Here is a 17639-nt window from a genome sequence, read left to right on the forward strand (position 1 = left end):
TCACCTCTGTGAGAATTTCAGATACACAGTAAATAACGTACACAAAGAAGGTTGCAATCTGTAGAAACTCTCTTACTTGTAAAGTATTTGTATCCCATATTTTCAAGGTTTTATCAAATGAGCTCGATGTAAACATGCCAGTGTCATGAGGATACCATTGGACTGTCTCCACACTGAATTTATGTACATCAGGATGACTCCTAAAATCAAGAAACTGGTTAAGAGCTTTGATAATCATCTTGTAGTTGTCTTGGCATTTGATGACAAGTTGAAAACATAAACATTTTTCTTAATTTGTCCTGAGGTTTTTAAGAAGAACTATATTTTTGTTGGCTTGATTTTCATTCAACTAATATTCATTACTTTGAAGAGTCTTCATTTCAAGAAACTACAGATCATTACCTTTTCAAAATATGATAACTGTAGCATATCTCAAGACACTCATAAAGCATAAAAACTCTTTTGAAATATTTAAGTTGCAATGTTTACAAATCTTATGTTAAATGTGATGGCTTAACACTACCAACCATTTATGCTTCTTAGAAATGGATCCATTGAAAAATACAATCACACATGCAGTTCAAAAAATTCATTAGTATTAACGAATAAATTACAATAATTTATTGGCAATTCCTGTCTGACAAAGTCACCAGAGAGCAATCAGCTAAGTTACTGAGAGTCCTTTATATTTGCATTCAGAAATCAAAGAGGAAGAACAATAGGAAACTTTCAAGTGAACTACGGATATTTAGAGACTGCAATACAATTAATAATAAACTGTGGCAGAAAGAACAGGCAGCAGAGCCAATCTTGACAGCTCCAGGATACAGACTCAACTGACCAGGCTCTGAATAATGCATGTCATTCAAATACCTGGTAGACGACTCATATCTGAGCTGGATGCACATGGATCCAGCTTCAGGGGCCCAAAATCAGCTGTTTGCCTACTCTACGCTCTGCAGTGGGATGAGGGAGAGCATACAAATGGTGAAGGTGTGAAAAGTTGTGGATTGAGAAAAATACATTTTTGTAAGTGAAAGGGAACAAATCAAAACAAACCCTGTGAACCCAGGGAAAAAACAAACAAACAAACAAACCAACCCCCACAGTGCAGGAATGTGCCCCCTGTTGACAGAGTGACAAAACTATCTTTTGTCCCCTCAAAAAGGAAAGAAGCCTAGAAATTTCTCTCCTGGATTAGATGAAAAAGCTGCCTAATAGGCCTAGGGGACTCCATCTCAAACTTAAAAATAGCTAATTGGACAGAAGCCAAAAAGTCCCACCTGGACAATTTACTAGAAAAAGAAGTGAACAAAGAAGCTAATCACTATTGTGAGGTATTTTACCAAGAGCAAGAATCTCTTGCACCTGGCTCAGTTTTTCTCTATTTGTCATTTTGCCTTTTATTAAATCCTTTTGTTTCCAACACTACAACAGAAGCCATCCTGCTGATTTTTAGGCCTCCAAGGGTAGCTAAGCTATCTTGGGTGTGTTACAGACCCAAGTGTTAAGAGCTTATGAGACCTGGCTTGAAGAAGTTCCTATAACACCCAACCAGTGAAGTGATGCCAAAGTAACCCCTTACCACAGGCTTAGATGGCTGCACATGGCACTTTACGGTATGGAATATCAGTATGTCTCAATGTGGGTCAGGTGTTCCAGCTGTTTCCTCATAGCCTACTGTCCACCCCCTGAGGGGGCAGTGAGGAATGGTGATTGCCTTGACACTACCAAGCACTGGTCAGCACTCCCTAAAACATCAGTGTGCTATCAAGACTGGTCACAAGTCTGAAACGTACTACTACACAAACTATAGTAGTATAGACGAAGGAAATTAATTCCATCCCAGCTAAATGCAGTACTTATGGCAAAACTGCAGGTAGAAAAGGCTCCATGATATTTCATTACGTCAACTCTTATCTTTGCATTGTTCTATCAAATGTCCTGGCCTCCACAAGCCAGGAGTAAGTATTAGTAAGTACTGCAGGGGTATCATTATGCAAACAGAGATGCAGATCTTCAATACTGCCACGTATAGAAGAGTATGCGCTTCTCAGTGTACCTATGCCTATGGCCTAACACTACCTTTTAAAGGCAGGAGTGGATCATCACAAAGGAAAATCAAAACCTTTCACCTCTGAAGGGGATTAAACTTCTCAATAGGACGCTGACATCTCAATATGCTGAATTCAAAATAACTAAATGCGTGACAACAGTCTTATGCACTGTTTTAAGCTGTATGTCAAAGTGGATTATGATGAAGGGAGAAAACCATACATACTTGCTCTTCTAAAAAGAGTGTTAGCATACCTTTAAAATATCCCATTCAACACTTGTGATTTGTCTTTGAACAGACCCAAACTCTTGACTGAAAGAGGGCCTTCAATTCAAAAGTGCTGAAGCGCTATTTTTAACAACTCAGCCTCAGCTGTTTATTGAACTGTCTCCTCACACTTATAACATTGGTTCCTTCTCAGTCAAGAATACAGGTCAACAGTAAATGTTATTTAACGCAACACAGTCTCTCAAATAAGTTGTACTGTTAATGCAGAATAATGTTTCCACAATCCAATCAGCTCGCTCACTGCTCCTGAAAACCTCTTATGCATGATGGACAGCATGGCTGCATAAACAAACCTCACTTCCTCTAGGCAAACAAGGAAGGATGTGACTGGTATCCTGGGAACAGGACGGGGAGCTCTAAACAATAACACTCTGACTTATTAAGGAACAAAAAACCAGTAACAATAAATAGTGACTTAAATAAACTGAAACATCCTCTATGATCTTCCCTTTTGGCTTTCAGAAATAATCAATGGTTTCAAATGGATATATTACTTCAGTGGGAGGGTGCTAATGAAAAAGACCATTAATTGATCACAGATGCACTTAGCATAGTCCAAACCTATGTTTCTTTAGCACTTACTTCTAAGCAAGCTCAACTATGCATGCACTGATGACAGCTACAGTCACAAGGGAAGACAAAAAAACCATTACTCATTGAAATTTGAGAGGTAATTTGGGTTAATACAACTGAATTTCAAAGGAATTCCAGTTCTGCTGGTACTTAGTCAATTTTACCTATGATTCCATGAGCAGCACAGCCACACCTTTTGTGTTAACAATACACAATGCTTCACTATATGATATATACCCAGTCACTGCATTAGAATTAAACTACAATAGAACTATACTCATCCTCTGGAATATAGAGTATGCGCCTGAAAAGACGGAAATAAATGGAAGACTACTGATGCCAACATTGAATGAGGGCAACATTTGTGAATGCAACAATATCAAAACCTAAGGCATTTGCCTGAGCAAAATATTTCTCATTTTGAGATTCATCCTAATGAAAACTTGGAAATCATGTATAATGGTAAAGGATGAGCTTTCTATGAGATCCTCTTGTGATTTTGTATTTGTGGACAACATTATTGTAGACACAAGTAATCACTCTCATATTTGTACTATAACTTAGCCAACATGTAATTTAAGTATGTAATTTAAGTTATTCAGATCCTATTGTATCCTATCAAAATATTAGAATCTAATTATACTCTGATTCAAGATTGCAGCCTACTCCCATTGGTATGAACCTCATGCTGCTAAAGAAATTGTTAGAGCATGAAGACCTTAGCTGTTTGTTGACAACAAATGCAAAAAAAAATGGACAACGTATTTTATTTACTGTCCATCATGATGTGGAAGAGAGAAATCACATGATGAAGTATGTGAATAAAGTGGTGGGACACCCTTTTTGGATGGTCACTAAAAGCTACCAGAATTCTCAACAGTGCTTCACCCTGCTGTCATGTTGCTGATAGTAACTCTTTTGCTTTTTGTTCTAATAATCATACTGTATGTTAAGATTTGGATAATTAGAAACAATTAGCCTGTTGGCTACCCTCAGTAATACCAGATAACCACACAATAGAAATGTATTAGATGATCTGCACTGTATAAAAGTGTGAAACATTCTCAATTTGGATATTGTGAAGTTTGAGTGACTAGTCATGATTGGAATATGCGGAAAGATGGCTGGGGGTAAAATGGGAGGAAACTGCAAAGCTATATTCACATCCTAACAGAAGTTATAATGATATGGGAATTATAGGGTAAAGTGCAGTTGCTTCTTCGGGATGGAATGTGGTGAGCATGACTGAAAGCAATTCCACAATGATTCCCCATACAAACAGCCTGCAACCTCAACCACCTGCGAAGGGGGATGAAGTGGGGGGTGGAGCCAAGACTCCATGGCCAGGCACCATTGAAATCCCTGCAGGGAGGGGAACGTTGTATCTGATAAACCACATATCACCTGTTCCCCAAGGGAGAGAAGATGTCTTTCTGTTGAACCAGCAATTGTTGTTAAATAGCTCTTCTTGGATGAAATTGGTTCATTATTATCTAACTGTAATACTAATGCAGACCCCCAACCCAAAGTTCAGAATCTCAGAATATTCTCAGTTGGAAGGCAGACACAAGGATGATCGAGTCCAACACTTAAGTGAATAGCCCATACAGCAATCAAACCCACAACCCTGGCATTACTAGCACCATGATTCTAAATCAACTCAGCTAACTTCAACTTACCCACCACCAGGGTAAGACCACCCCTCACTGAGCATGTGCTCTGCATTTTATTGACTGCAGCTTTAAGAGAAAAGGGAGAGAATTTTACACCATTTAGTCACAAAGGTGCAATACCTCAAGCTCCAAATAAACATAATGGAATTGTACAAAAGTAAGTCAAAAATTGTGAAGTTAGGGAAGATTCCATTATAACTTCTGAGATCAGCCAATAAGGGGATCTGTCTTCATGCCCAGAGGAATGCCTGTTAGTAAGAACCCTACTCTATGTGCATTCTATTAGGGATTAAATCTTGTCTGTATATTGCCCTGAACGAGTGTTAGCAGTCAGAAACTATCACTGGCAGGGCTTAAACCTTAACCTGTCACAATTTTCTCTCATTAGTAAAGAATGTTATTCCATAGTTAGAGTGAGTCTTTCATGGACACTAGCACACACTGGCAGTGGGTAATGTACTTGGAAAAAGTGGGAAACCCCACTGAGAAGGTCTCTCTCCTGCTGTTGCTGTGTGTCCCTGAACAAGTCAGTTGAACCGCCCTCTGATCCAGCAGGACTATTCAGTGAAGGGTCCCTATAAGAGGGTGCTGAGGGGCTGGTTGGACACAAAGGTCTCAGTTTTTCCAGGGCAGTGACAGAATAATCTAACACTACAGGTTGAGGAAATTTTCCCTTTTCATACGACATCTTATAGTTCTGATTTCATCTGAGCTAATAAAATTTTCTGCTCACTTGGGTTGCTACAAAGCAAAAAAGACACCTTTAGGAGAGTTAGCCTGAAGCCAGCACTGACAATACTAAGCAAGAGATATTGAGCAACTTTTGAGCTTAGTTTAATGACTTCTGCATTGCTCTTCCACCTCTGATGCATATCCTAGAATGGCCTGTTACTCTGGCACAGTGCTAAAAGTCAACAAATTTTATGCCTCTATTCTTCAGGGAGGTGTGCTGGTTTTGGCTGGAGTAGAATCAATTTTTTTCACAGTGCCTAGCATGGGATACGTTTTGGATTTGTGCTGAACAGTTAGTACATAGGGGTGCTTTTGTTATTGCTGAGCAGGGCGTACAGAGAGCCAAGGCCTTTTCTGCTTTTCATACTGACATGCTGGTGAGGGGACTGGGAGTGCCTGGGAGGAGCCAGAACAGGTGACCCCAGCTGACCAAAGGGATATTCTAGACCATGTGACATCAAGCTCAGTATATAAAGCTGGGGGTAACAAGGAAAGAGGAGGAGACACATTTAAAATGATGGCATTTGTCTTCCTGAATAACCATTATGCATGATGGGGCTCTGCTTTACTGGAAATGGCTGAAGAAGTGAATTAATTCTTTGGTCTGCTTGTGTTTGCAGCTTTTGCTTGCTCTATAAACCTATCTCAACCCAGGAGTTTTCTAGATTTTACCCTTCTGATTCTCTCCTTGATCCCATTGGTAGGGGATCTACCTATGTGGAACTTGGTTGTTGGCTGGAATTAAACCATGGCAAGCTAAAAATCTTCAGTACCTGCAGAGCCAGGAAATCAAGCTTAACTCAGAGTGAGCTTACTCCTGGAAAGGCCTTTCCATTCACCGTGCAGAAAAATCTAAACCCATGGAATAAATTATCTGGGTACAGTAACTATAAGTGTACAACATTGGACTGTAATCAACTCTGCACAAGAACAATCAATTCTGCCATAATCCACAGGGCTGAGGAATGAACTAACAAACTCTTGAGTAGCTCGGCAGGAACCACCTTTGAACTAGCTAAGCTTAGTAGTGGCTACATGCCATTCAGCCTAGTTTCACATCTCAGGATGTACATTATTCCCAGTTCATTCCAAATGAAGTATTTTCATCCATTACTCAAAATATCCCAGCCTTTTCTACCATAGAGAAATACAAATAATTCTATGGATAACAGGTCACTGTCATTCATTCTTCCTAGACATGTTTTGAGTAGGAGAGACTACCTTAAAGACAAGCATTATCTGCATATTATCTAGAAATGGTATTGTTTGTTTACACTCAAATGCCAGTTTTTGTCCCAGATCAGCATGAATCATTTGAAACCAGGTAAAGTGCTGACTCCCAGGAAAACAGGAAAAGTTTTATTTTTGTATTTGCAATAGCAGCCCTATATTCCAGACTTGAAACATGGAGTAAATCACAGCCTACCACCAGGAATTACGTCTTCTGTTGTTCTATACTACTGGATCATTAGCAAGCCCAGTTCAGGTATTAAGAAACAGCTTTAAAGGGCCTTTAGCAGGATATTCTTTAGGGAACTTTGAGATCAGATCTGTGTTCTGCCCTGCAATCTTGGACAACAGGCAAACTTGGACAAGACATCAGCACTATATCCTTCAAAGACAGGAGCTAGACAGTCAGAAGGAGGTGCTTCTGCAGTATAAATTCATTTATTAAGTCAGGAACTCTGAAAAATATTCAAAATATCTGAAGATATATATAAACAGTAGCTAATTAGTTAGCAAGTATTTAAAACATACTAGGAAGCTTAATGAATACCACAAATAAATAATTGAGGAAAGAAATCTACTAAGATTATTTAAGCAATAATAATCATAAGCCTGTTATTTAGAGCAGTGCCACACAAAATCAAATTCTACTAACAAAATTCATGCCTTGAGTGGTAAGAAATAAAAGACACAGCTATGCAAATTAACACCTACTCAAGAAACAGATAACCAACTAACCATACTCCTAAACAGAATCTTCAAAGATGGATTATTTCTCCTGACCTAACTGAAGTTAATGATAGCCTGATTTTAACACAGATTTGGTAGCTTTTACATTGTGCCTTCTTAGCATGAATTTCTTCAATTTGCTGCATCTGTTTCAGAATTCATCTCAGTTTTGAGATTTAGAGATGTACAGTCATTATATGTTCTTAACCACAATTTAAAATAATTTTGTGCAAGAAGCCCAGCCATCAGGACTTGTTTTATTAGCTATGTTCTGTTAGCCTTTTTCTTTCCTATGATTCAAGATATTGTTAAGGCCTTTTATTGTTGCAAATCTGTTGTATTCTTGCATAGCTGACTCATGAAGCATCTGACTCTCAGACCTCAAATAATTTTGTAGACTGGGAAAAAATAAGGGGAAAATGCAGCTACCAATCTATTATGAAATCGAATATCTCTTACTGTGAGTCTTAGGTGAAGTTCTAACCTACTAGACAAGCCTTTATCCAAATAAAAGAAAAAAACAGCTTTTGCTAGAAGACTTAATGTCTGTAATGGGAAAATTTGTACTGCCTGCAGGGACAGCCTGACAAATCAATTAAGGCTTAGACTCTGTATAAAGATTTCACACAGCATGGCAGTACCCTGTTCTTTAGAAAAATACATCCCATTTTTACAGTGGCACACCTGTCTTCATTCAAACATGTTCTTAAGAAGTTTTGTACAAATCACTTCTATATCTGCTGAACATCTGATGAACTAAAAGTAGCTACTAGTAAAGCAGGAAAGAGAGAGAGGGGAAATAAAACAACTTCAAATAGGTGTTAGATTTTTCTCCAAACAGATGAAAAGGATTATGCAAATAATTGCATAATAATCCTGCTAAAAAGTGCATTTACTCAAATTATATGTATTACATATATTTGGGGAATACAGGGAATGTTTCTACAGCAGTTTCAAAACTCCTTTCTCAGTTACTGGCATAGAGGCACCAAATTTCAAAATAAAACACTAAGAAAACTCACAGGTCAGAAATTATGAGTTAGAGAAAGGTCTGGGTTTCCTTTTTCTCCCTGTCTTCTTTTTCTAGTGTTAAAATATGAGGTTAGAACACCAGGTCTGCCTTCTTTTTGTGGTCTCGACAGCAATGTAAGACTGTCTGACTTTAGTTTCCATGTGAGTACAATCAGTATCCTTCATTTTAGCTTATGAAATTGCTATAGATTTGCTCAAACAATACAAGAGTCACTGTATGTATATTGTGACTATTAGAGTAGACAAATCAAGAATAAAACAATTAGCTCCTGCTACTAGCCGTCGAAGCTTTCTAGCAGTATTTTCTACAGTATTTTCTTTTTATCCCAAAAGTAAAACAGACATTAATTTGCAAGTTTAATTCTAGACACACAAGAACTACTTGTAGTTTTAAAAAACTTCAGAGGACTTACCTTCCAACTGAAAAAAGTGCTTTACACGTGTAACTTGGCTTCCTGCTCAAGTTTTCAAGGTCATAAAGTACAATAACGCCATCTGATCCACCAGATAACATGCTGAAAGTGTTAATGAAGCACAGAAGTTAAAACACTCATAATCGCAATATGTTTAATATAATGAACATGTTCAACAAGACAACAAATTCACAGTACCCAAACACAGTGAATTACTCACGGACAGTTGTACCAGCCAAAGTATATACTTACTATCTTCCCTCAACAGGCTCAATATCAAGGGTGTTGATACCACTTCCATGTATTCTTTCCACATCTCTATCTTTATTTAACTCCAAACTTAAAACTCTACCCACAAAAAAAAAAAAAAAAAAGGAAGAGAGATGAAAAACATGTTATTATGAAAAAAAAATGTTATTATGTAGCTCTGAACAGCTGAAACCTAATTTCATGCTCCTTCAATGCATTTACTTTATTCTTGCCAATTTTTGCAAAACTACACAATACAGAGATAGAAATAAGTCTTGTGAAGTTGGCAGAAAAAAAACCAACTTTGTTGTTTGGAAGGTAAGAGAGAAATAAGTACATAAAACGGGCTCAAAGAAAAAGCAAAACTGCATTTTGGGTCAACATATTAAACAAAACCTGGAATGTAATTTGAAAACACTAAGACAAAGAAACATTAGAAGCTTGTAATCACCACAAGAATACTGGCTACTTTGAAGCTTCATCATGTAGCATCCTTTCAGGCTTCATCCTGCTTGGAACTACGGACACCTAGCGGACAAAGTAATTTAGTTTACCAAGTTTAAAGTATTTCCTTTAATGAAACTAAGTTTGTATGCAATATTTTCTGAAATACTAAATAAAAACCAGGCGACCCCCAATGATGAAGCTTCCACAACAATATTTTCTGACCTGCAACTCTTAGCTTGTATTTTTGAGTATGTAAATATTGCATAGTCAAAAAAGAGATATTCTGCTTCATTAAGTCATACTACCTGATATAAAATTTAACCTTGCAACATGATCAGAGCCTCCCACGGCACCATTTAGTACAAAGTTCAACACCACCACAACAGAAACATAACTAGGTAAGTAAGTGAAAAGCTGTGAGGCAGAGTGCCCCTACTCAGCCTCAGCTCAAGGGGCAAAAAATCCTGATGTGAGAACGTTAGGCTGCTACAGGCAGGCCCCTATTATCGTGTCTGCAGACATGCTATAAAAGCAGCAAATCATTAAAGCTCTCTTAAACTATGTGAAACATAATTACGCAAGAATTCACCTAGAATAAGAATTCTGACATACACAAGATATCCAATTTAAAATCTTTGAGTTACAGATGGAATTTCAGGAAACACGAAAATCCCCCTGTGGAAATGTGTTGAAATATATGACTTCAAAAAGCAGCTACAAATAAAATCCGCTTAAAACTACCTTTGCTTTTTTAAGTCAAAATAAAAAAGTTCAGGAAGGGAAATGCTACGCAGACAATCGTCCAAGAAAAGTTAAGTTCGTCCAGTGGGTTACTGTTCTTAACACTGAATGCTACATGAGGGCTGAGGGCACAGAGGGACATAACTGTGTTGTCAAAATGCACCCAGAAACAAGCTTCCTGAGCTACCAAAATTAATTTCAATTTTAAATACTTGTTTTACAATGATACAGCGTCATAAATCCATAAATCGCCACCACAGATGCAGAAATTGTGTAACTGAACTAAGATAGGCTTTATTTGATTTATCTTGAAATACACCTACAAAGTAGATTCTCTGCTATTGAACAAATATCACCTTTAGCAGAAATGTTAGCAAATCCGTCTATGCTGCCATCACTTCCCCCAAAAACTGCTAAGAAACCCCCAGCATCTGATTTTTCTTCAACCTGCCAAAAGGCCGGGTTTGGGAAAAGGAAGGACGAGCAGAGGAGGGCACAAACACCTGTTTGTTCCAAGCGGAGCACAGCCGCACGCAGTGAGAGCCCCTGGAGGAGCCGCGCCGACCGCACGGGCGGTAACTCCGCGGTGCGGGGAGTGAGGCACAGCGTGCAGCGCCGCGCACACTCCGCCCAGGGCTGAGCACACCGTACACGAACACCATGCCTGCCGACCCACGGCTGCAGCTCCCCCGCCCCGGCCCCCGCGCACACGGGGGCTGCGGCAGCGCAGCGCAGCCCCTCACCCCGCCCCGGGCCGCCCCACTGCGGGCCGGGCCAAGCGAGGCTCCGCGGCAGGGCGGAGCCAGGAGCTGCCGCTCCGGGGCCTCCCCGCGCAGGGACACCCGCCCCGGCCCCGCTACCTCCGGGTGCGCTCGGCCCGGCGCAGCCGCGCGGGGTCGTCCAGCCCGGCCTGGCGAGCAGCCATGAGCCCCAACATGGCGGGAGCGCCGGGCCCGCTCTGCGCCGCGCCGCCATCTTGTGGCGGGCGCGGCCGGGATTGGCTCGGGGCGGGCCGGCCCGTGCCAATGGCCAGCGGCGTTGCTGGCGCGCCCGGCGCCCATAGGCGGGTTCGGCCGCGCGGGGCGGGGTGGCGCTGCGCAGCGGCGGGCGCGAGGCGGCGCGGGGCGGGACGCGGGCTCCGTGTCTCCGTGTCCAGGTGTCCGCGGGCGGGGTGTCGTGGCCTTCCCGTCGGGATCCCGGCATGAGCCGCGCCTTGCAGGCTCTCCGCGCTCTGCGGCTGAGGCTCGTGGGGCCTGCCAAGGAGCTGGTGGGCACCGACCAGTTTGGCAACAAGTACTACCGGGTGCCCAAGTACGAGAGCCGCGCAGGTACGCACCGGGGTGGCGGCGGCAGGCGGGCCCGGGGGGAGCCGTGCGCGGCGCCCCTGAGTGGCCCCTCACACGCCCACCGCTGTCCGCAGCTGGCGGAGCGGCTGATAAAAAATTCTAGCGGCTGAACAGTAGAGGGAAGGAAAGTGCCGCGCTTCGGGAAACACGTGCGGGTTTCTGCTGCTCTAATGTCAGAAAAACTGTAAAGCCACTCACTGGAGGGTTTCAGAGCTCGGCCTGTACTAGGTAGGTAGGCAGCAATTATTTGGTCTTCTTGGTAATTCGGAGCGCTTCTGCATAAGCTTTTAAAAGCTAGAAGCTAGAGTCCAGAGGTGGGCAATGGAGCTGGGGCAGGGTTTGGAGCACGAGTGCTGTGAGGAGCAGCTGAGCGAGCTGGGGGTGTTTGTCCTGGAGAAAAGGAGGCTCAGGGGGGACCTCATCACTCTCTACAGCTGCCTGAAAGGAGGCTGTGGCCGGGCGTCGGCCTGTCTTAGGCAACCCGTGATATAAACAGAAGAAATACCCTCAGGTTGCACCAGGGGAGGTTCAGGATTACGATAGGAGCAATTTCTCCATGGAAAGGGCTGTTTAATATTGAGATGGCCTACCCAGGGAAGAGTTGGTGTCACCGTCCCTGAAACTCTTCACAAAACCACTGGACATGGCACTTAGTACTATGGTTTAGTTTACCTGGTGATGTTTGGTCTTAGGTTGCACATGATAATCTCAGATGTCTTTTCCAACCTAACTGGTTATTTAATTCCATGAAATTAATTCTTGCATGTACATTTATGCCACTGCTGTAGAAAATACTTTTCTAGATTTCTGCCCATGTTCCGAGAGTTTGGATGCCCTTATTCTGTATGTAAATAGAGAATAGGAGAGTTCGTATGGGACGTAATACTGCTGTGATTTTGTGAAAATACTACTTATGAAAATTCTGATTTTTTTTCTGTATATTTGTCACTTGTTCTGTATATTTGTCACTTGCTTTAGCTTGTTCTAAAAAAACCTTAATCATTCAGCAACAGCAGAATGACGGAACTCTGAAAGAAATAAGCATGCCTTCTGCTAATAAAGAAGAAATCGATGTGATTTTGGTTTTTAATGAAAGTGTTCAAATGTTGCTTTTCTGTAGCACAGCATGTATCAAAGTATTGTGCTGCCACAAATTCCATTTCTGTGACCTCTTAATTTGGATACCCATTTTCTTCCTCCATTTCCAGTTGAAATGAGAGACTGTCATCCACTTTCCCTACAAAATGGACTGCCTTGTGAATGTTCATTATTGTTTTAAGATATAGTGCTCCCTGACCTTTGTTGTTTGGGGTTACTTGGGTGTAGGAGATTGTATTTCCCCTCACACTGGTGACTCATTTCCACTGTAATTTATGCCTTTGCTTCTATGAATGGCCATCCTTGTGGTGCCAGTATAGAAAAGATATGAGGTTTCATCTATTCCAGATCAGGAGAGTATGCCAGTTCTCCCTCAGGCTTGTGGCTGAGCAGGAAAATCATTCTGACACTAGTTGATGTGATTACAGATGGTTGCAACCACTGCTGTGGGTGGTGGTAACCAACTGCCTCTCACAACATTTTTGAGCAGCGTCCTGTGCTCTACAAACAGGGTCACACCTGGAATTTGTGGGCTCTAATAACTTTGTGAAGAACTTTAAGGATATGGATTGCAAAGGCAATAGAGATTGAGGAAGGTCTATAGAAAGTAGAATTAAAATATACACTAAAAATTTCTGACGGTTTGTTTTTAAAAGAAACTAGGAATTAAAAAGTGCTGAGAAAGCAATGCTCTCTTTTCAAGTGTTGGGCAGCATTATTCGTAGTACTTTAGGAAGATCTGCTGCATATATAATTCATAGCTCACCCAGTGTCCTAACCATATAGAGACAGTGCAGAATTGGAGCAACACTAGAAAGAAAACGAGTTGTAGATGAGACCAGTGGGCTGTTGTGGGCAAGTTTCACTGCAAGGTCACTGCAGTGTGTCTGCAGTGTGCTTTGTTGTCTGCCCTATGGATTTAGGGAGGACTGAGTAGGTCTATCACAGTGCCAGGCCTGATGTGCTTGATCTCTTTGTACTGTACTGGATTTTGATCCAATATATTGCAGAGTGTGCAAAACAGGCAGGTCTTGCTTTCTCTCTCTTCACTTAGACTGGGTAGGTCTATCAGGACAGGCTGGGCTTTGTTTCAGACCAACATCCCACCTTAAGCTGAAGGTGAGAGCAAATAGTGTAAGTAGTGTCTGTGTCACCTCCTGCTTTGATCAGAAGCTGCCTGATACCTTTCTTTTGGCCTGCCCTGGTCTTTGGCAGGGTTTTGGAACAGAAATAGTGGACAGTGTGATGAATAAATGTTTTCTTTCTGTCTGTTGTGAATTGGGCTCTTCTACTTTGAGTTCAGGGTCCAAAACACTTTTGGAACCCGAGTCCTTGTCTGTAGTAGGAGACAGTAGGAGCAGGTCAATGTATACAAGTGGTTGATATTGAGTTTCCTAAGTGCTTTCAGGAAATTAACTACTCTAATTTTGAATTCTCCCATATTCCTTTTGGCACTATAGTTACTTTTTTAGGATCTTTTCCCTCTATATTGGCACTCAAATTTTTCTTAACTCTTTTTCTACTTCTATCCATTATTTTCTTCACTGAATCTAATGACTTCTTACTCTTGCAGCCAATCAAATATGTCTTGCTGGAAATAGCTGATTCTATTTTTCATTGAAAATAATTTATAAAGACTCTTAATAACCATTTTAGTTTAAAAATGCAGGAAGATAAGGGGCCCTGAATACTCAAGATCTGGTATATAATTTTTTCATCAAAAGGCTGAGCAGGTTATATTTGCACATTTTCAATATCTTCATTTGCACTCATGTATTGTAATGATTAAGAGTTAAAATGAACACTGTAAAGTACCACCATATGCAAATTTTTATAGGAACAGTAGGTTTTCATCATGAAGTCAGTTTATTTCATAGATGATGTAAGAGTGTTAAAAGTTCTCTTCATGGGAGCAGCAGACTCAGATTTGTTTTGATTTGGACTCTCAGCTTACCAGAATTGCTGGAAAAGTAGGAAGCATTCTGTTTTCCATAGGTTTTTATATGTTGCACAGGCTCTGCATTAGGGGCCATATGTGGCCTAAGCTTCTGATGCTATGAGCTAAAGTTTCTCAGTAGTCTTACCAAATAGCATTGAGAAATACATGTGGCATTACCAAGTTTCAGTGGTAAATTTTGTTGCTAATAATTGAATACAAGCACTGACTTCTGTGGGAAACATTTTCTTCGCGTGAAATAGCCACTCACATTTGCATAAGCCTGTATCTGGTGCAGTAAATTCTCAACAAACAAAAAACGTGAAATTAAATAAGAACCTATATAAGGAAAAGTACTAAGTATTCAGTTGCATTTATATATATATATATATATATATATATATATATAAATTGTCCTATATCTGATTGAATCCAGTCTTCAGTAGAAGTATGTCCATTTTTTAATGAAAGTTAGAAAGACTTAAGGTTCTGTTAAGACTAAAGGAATCCTCCATGATAGCTGTAGTTGCTCTTTGTTTCCTGTTTTAGGTAGTGGCCTGTCACCTTCTTGTGCATCAGAAGTTTAGAGTAGAATTTCTACTTTATTTCAAAATCTTTTATAAAATGCAGCTTTTTATTGAAGGCTAGACTGACACATTCCTGTAATGCTTTGTGATGAATGGCAGAGAGTGGAAGAAGCAACAAATCTCCAAAGCATATCTTCAAAGATAAAAGCTATGGTTTTCTTCTGAGTCTGAATGTTAGCTTCCTCGCTAACAGGAATGAAGTCTGAGGAAGAGACAGAAACTGGTTGTGATTGTATGAAGCATTTGTAAGCTGATTATTGAGAACTGCAGATAATTGTACATCATATTACTAACATAAAAAGTAGTTTCTTAAGTTAGCTTTTCAAATGTTGGTGGAAAGCAGATAAATTTTAGTTTTACATGTCCAATGTTAAAATACTAATGAAACACAGAATTTGAATATTCATTCATGAGTAGAAAAACAAATTTTAGACTATTTAATTATCTTGGTTATGGAAATAATTCTGTGGAGAAAGTGAGAGTTAGTTAGTTTGTTTTTTTTTTTTCCATGTAGAGGCTCTCACACCGCAGCAATGCCTGTCAGTTAGAGGTTTGTCCAGGTGGTGGCAACATTGTTTTAAAAACAGAGCAGCAAGTACTGACAGCTGTCTTGAGGATTCCTTTATGGAGAGATTTTAGAATACAGAAACAGAGTTCTAAAGTAATTGTGTGTATATATGTTTGTAAAGAAGTAAAACTTGCACTGCAGATTGCTAGTTTCTAGGGCAGTAATTATGGAATGACAAAACGACTTTTCAGTCTGGGTGATTTGTTATGTAGCAAAGCAATTACACTTTGGAGAGCTCATTGCAGATTATAAAAGCATTAATATTTGAAAACACCCATCTTTATTTGTGGTGATATAGAATCATAAAGGTATGAAAAAGACTTTTAAAGAGGTACAGTAAAAGACTTTTATAACCTATATATATAATAATATATATTATATATTAAATAATTATAATTATATATAATAATAGAATTATAATATAATTGTAATAATATATACATATTATATTATATTGTAATTATATTATATTATATGTATTTATTTAAATTTTTATATATATATATATAAAATAACCTGTATTATAACCTATTTATAAACACCACCATATCAACTAAACCACAGCAGTAACTGCCATGTCCAGTGGTTTTGTGTAAAGTTTCAGGGATGTTGACACTACCTCTTCCCTGGGCAGGCCATTCCAATGTTTAACAGCTCTTTCCATGGAGAAATTTTTCCTGTAGTCCATCCTGAACATCCCCTCGTGCAACTTGGGGCTGTTTCCTCTAGTGGTGTCATTACACTGGCTACACCCTTCTGCCAGGCAGTTGTGGAGTGATAAGGTCCCCCCTGAGCCTCCTTTTCTCCAGGACAAACACCCCCAGCTCCCTCAGCTGCTCCTCACAGCACTTGTGCCCCAGAGCCTGCCCCAGCTCCATTGCCCTTCTCTGGGCTCTCTCCAGCCCCTCAGGGCCTTTCCTGCAGTGAGGGCCCAGCCCTGGACACAGCACTGGAGGTGTGGCCTCAGCAGGGCCCAGCACAGGGGGACAATCCCTGCCCTGGCCCTGCTGGCCACAGCATTGCTGATCCAGGCCAGGATGCCATTGGCCTTCTTGGCCCCCTGGGCACAGCCTGGCTCATGTCCAGCTGCTGTCACCAGCACCCCCAGCTCCTTTCCAGCCACTCTGCCCCAGCCTGTGGAGCTGCCTGGGGCTGTTGTGACCCAAGGGCAGGACCCAGCACTGGGCCTTGTTGAACCTCACTCCATTGGCCTCAGCCATGATCCAGCCTGCCCAGATCCCTTGAAGAGATAATGCTCCCACTAACTTGGTGTCATTTGATAACTCACTGACGGCATACTCAATCCCCTCATTGAGATCATCAGTAAGGAAATTGAACACGGAAACAGTACAGAGCCCTGGGGAACTCCACTGGTGACCAGCCACCAGCTGGATTCACCACCATTCCCTGGGCTGAACTTCATTCACCACCACTCCCTAGGCTCAGCTATCCAGACAGTTTTAGAAAGATAAGTGCATCTGTCCAAGCGACAGTGCCAGCATTTTCAGAAGATTGCCATGAGACACCATGTTGAAGGCTTAACTGAAGTCTGAGTGGGTGACACCAACAGCCTTTCTCTCATCCGCTTAACATCTCACCTGGTCATAAAAGGAGATCAGGCTGGTCGAGCAAGATCTGCCTTTCCTAAACTCATGCTAGCTGGACCTGATCCCCTTGTTTTCCTGGATGTGCCACATGAGAGCACTCATGATAATCTGTTCCGTATGTTTTTCTTCTAGTTGCCAGAAGCAAACTGGCAAGGGGCATGGTATTAATCTCTCTGACTTGAAAAACAAGGAATAGCAATAAGTAGTCATGTGGACAGGTAATAACTTGCATATTATCTGGCCATTGCTACAGCCAGGTTTGATCTTCAGCGTGTATATTGGTATTAAACTGAGATGCTGATCTTTTTGAATTCTGCATGCTGCTGTTAACATTCAT

General features: G+C 40.9%; 2 protein-coding genes across 4 annotated transcripts in view; one reads left to right on the forward strand and one right to left on the reverse strand.

The window, feature by feature from the left end:
• Positions 1–11133, reverse strand: part of ERCC8 (ERCC excision repair 8, CSA ubiquitin ligase complex subunit) — a 29882-nt gene extending 18749 nt beyond the window's left edge. The window contains exons 1-4 of one of the 3 annotated variants that reach the window (XM_063181488.1): positions 11021–11133; positions 8976–9071; positions 8724–8825; positions 77–200 (exon numbers count right to left, since the gene is read on the reverse strand). In XM_063181488.1, coding sequence (XP_063037558.1) covers positions 77–200; positions 8724–8825; positions 8976–9071; positions 11021–11097 — 399 coding nt within the window. In that variant the 5' untranslated portion in view covers positions 11098–11133. Of the gene's footprint in view, positions 1–76; positions 201–8723; positions 8826–8975; positions 9072–10663; positions 10683–11020 lie in introns of those variants that run through there. The other 2 variants (XM_063181487.1, XM_063181489.1) reach the window with 2 other exon arrangements.
• A 157-nt stretch (positions 11134–11290) lies between these two features.
• Positions 11291–17639, forward strand: part of NDUFAF2 (NADH:ubiquinone oxidoreductase complex assembly factor 2) — a 57431-nt gene continuing 51082 nt past the window's right edge. Inside the window, exon 1 of the mRNA XM_063179987.1 lies at positions 11291–11488. Within this exon, the coding sequence (XP_063036057.1) occupies positions 11362–11488 (127 nt within the window). The 5' untranslated portion in view covers positions 11291–11361. The remainder of the gene's footprint in view (positions 11489–17639) is intronic.

The sequence above is a fragment of the Melospiza melodia genome, chromosome Z, assembly GCF_035770615.1.
Source record: "Melospiza melodia melodia isolate bMelMel2 chromosome Z, bMelMel2.pri, whole genome shotgun sequence".
NCBI classification, from domain to species: Eukaryota; Metazoa; Chordata; class Aves; order Passeriformes; family Passerellidae; genus Melospiza; species Melospiza melodia.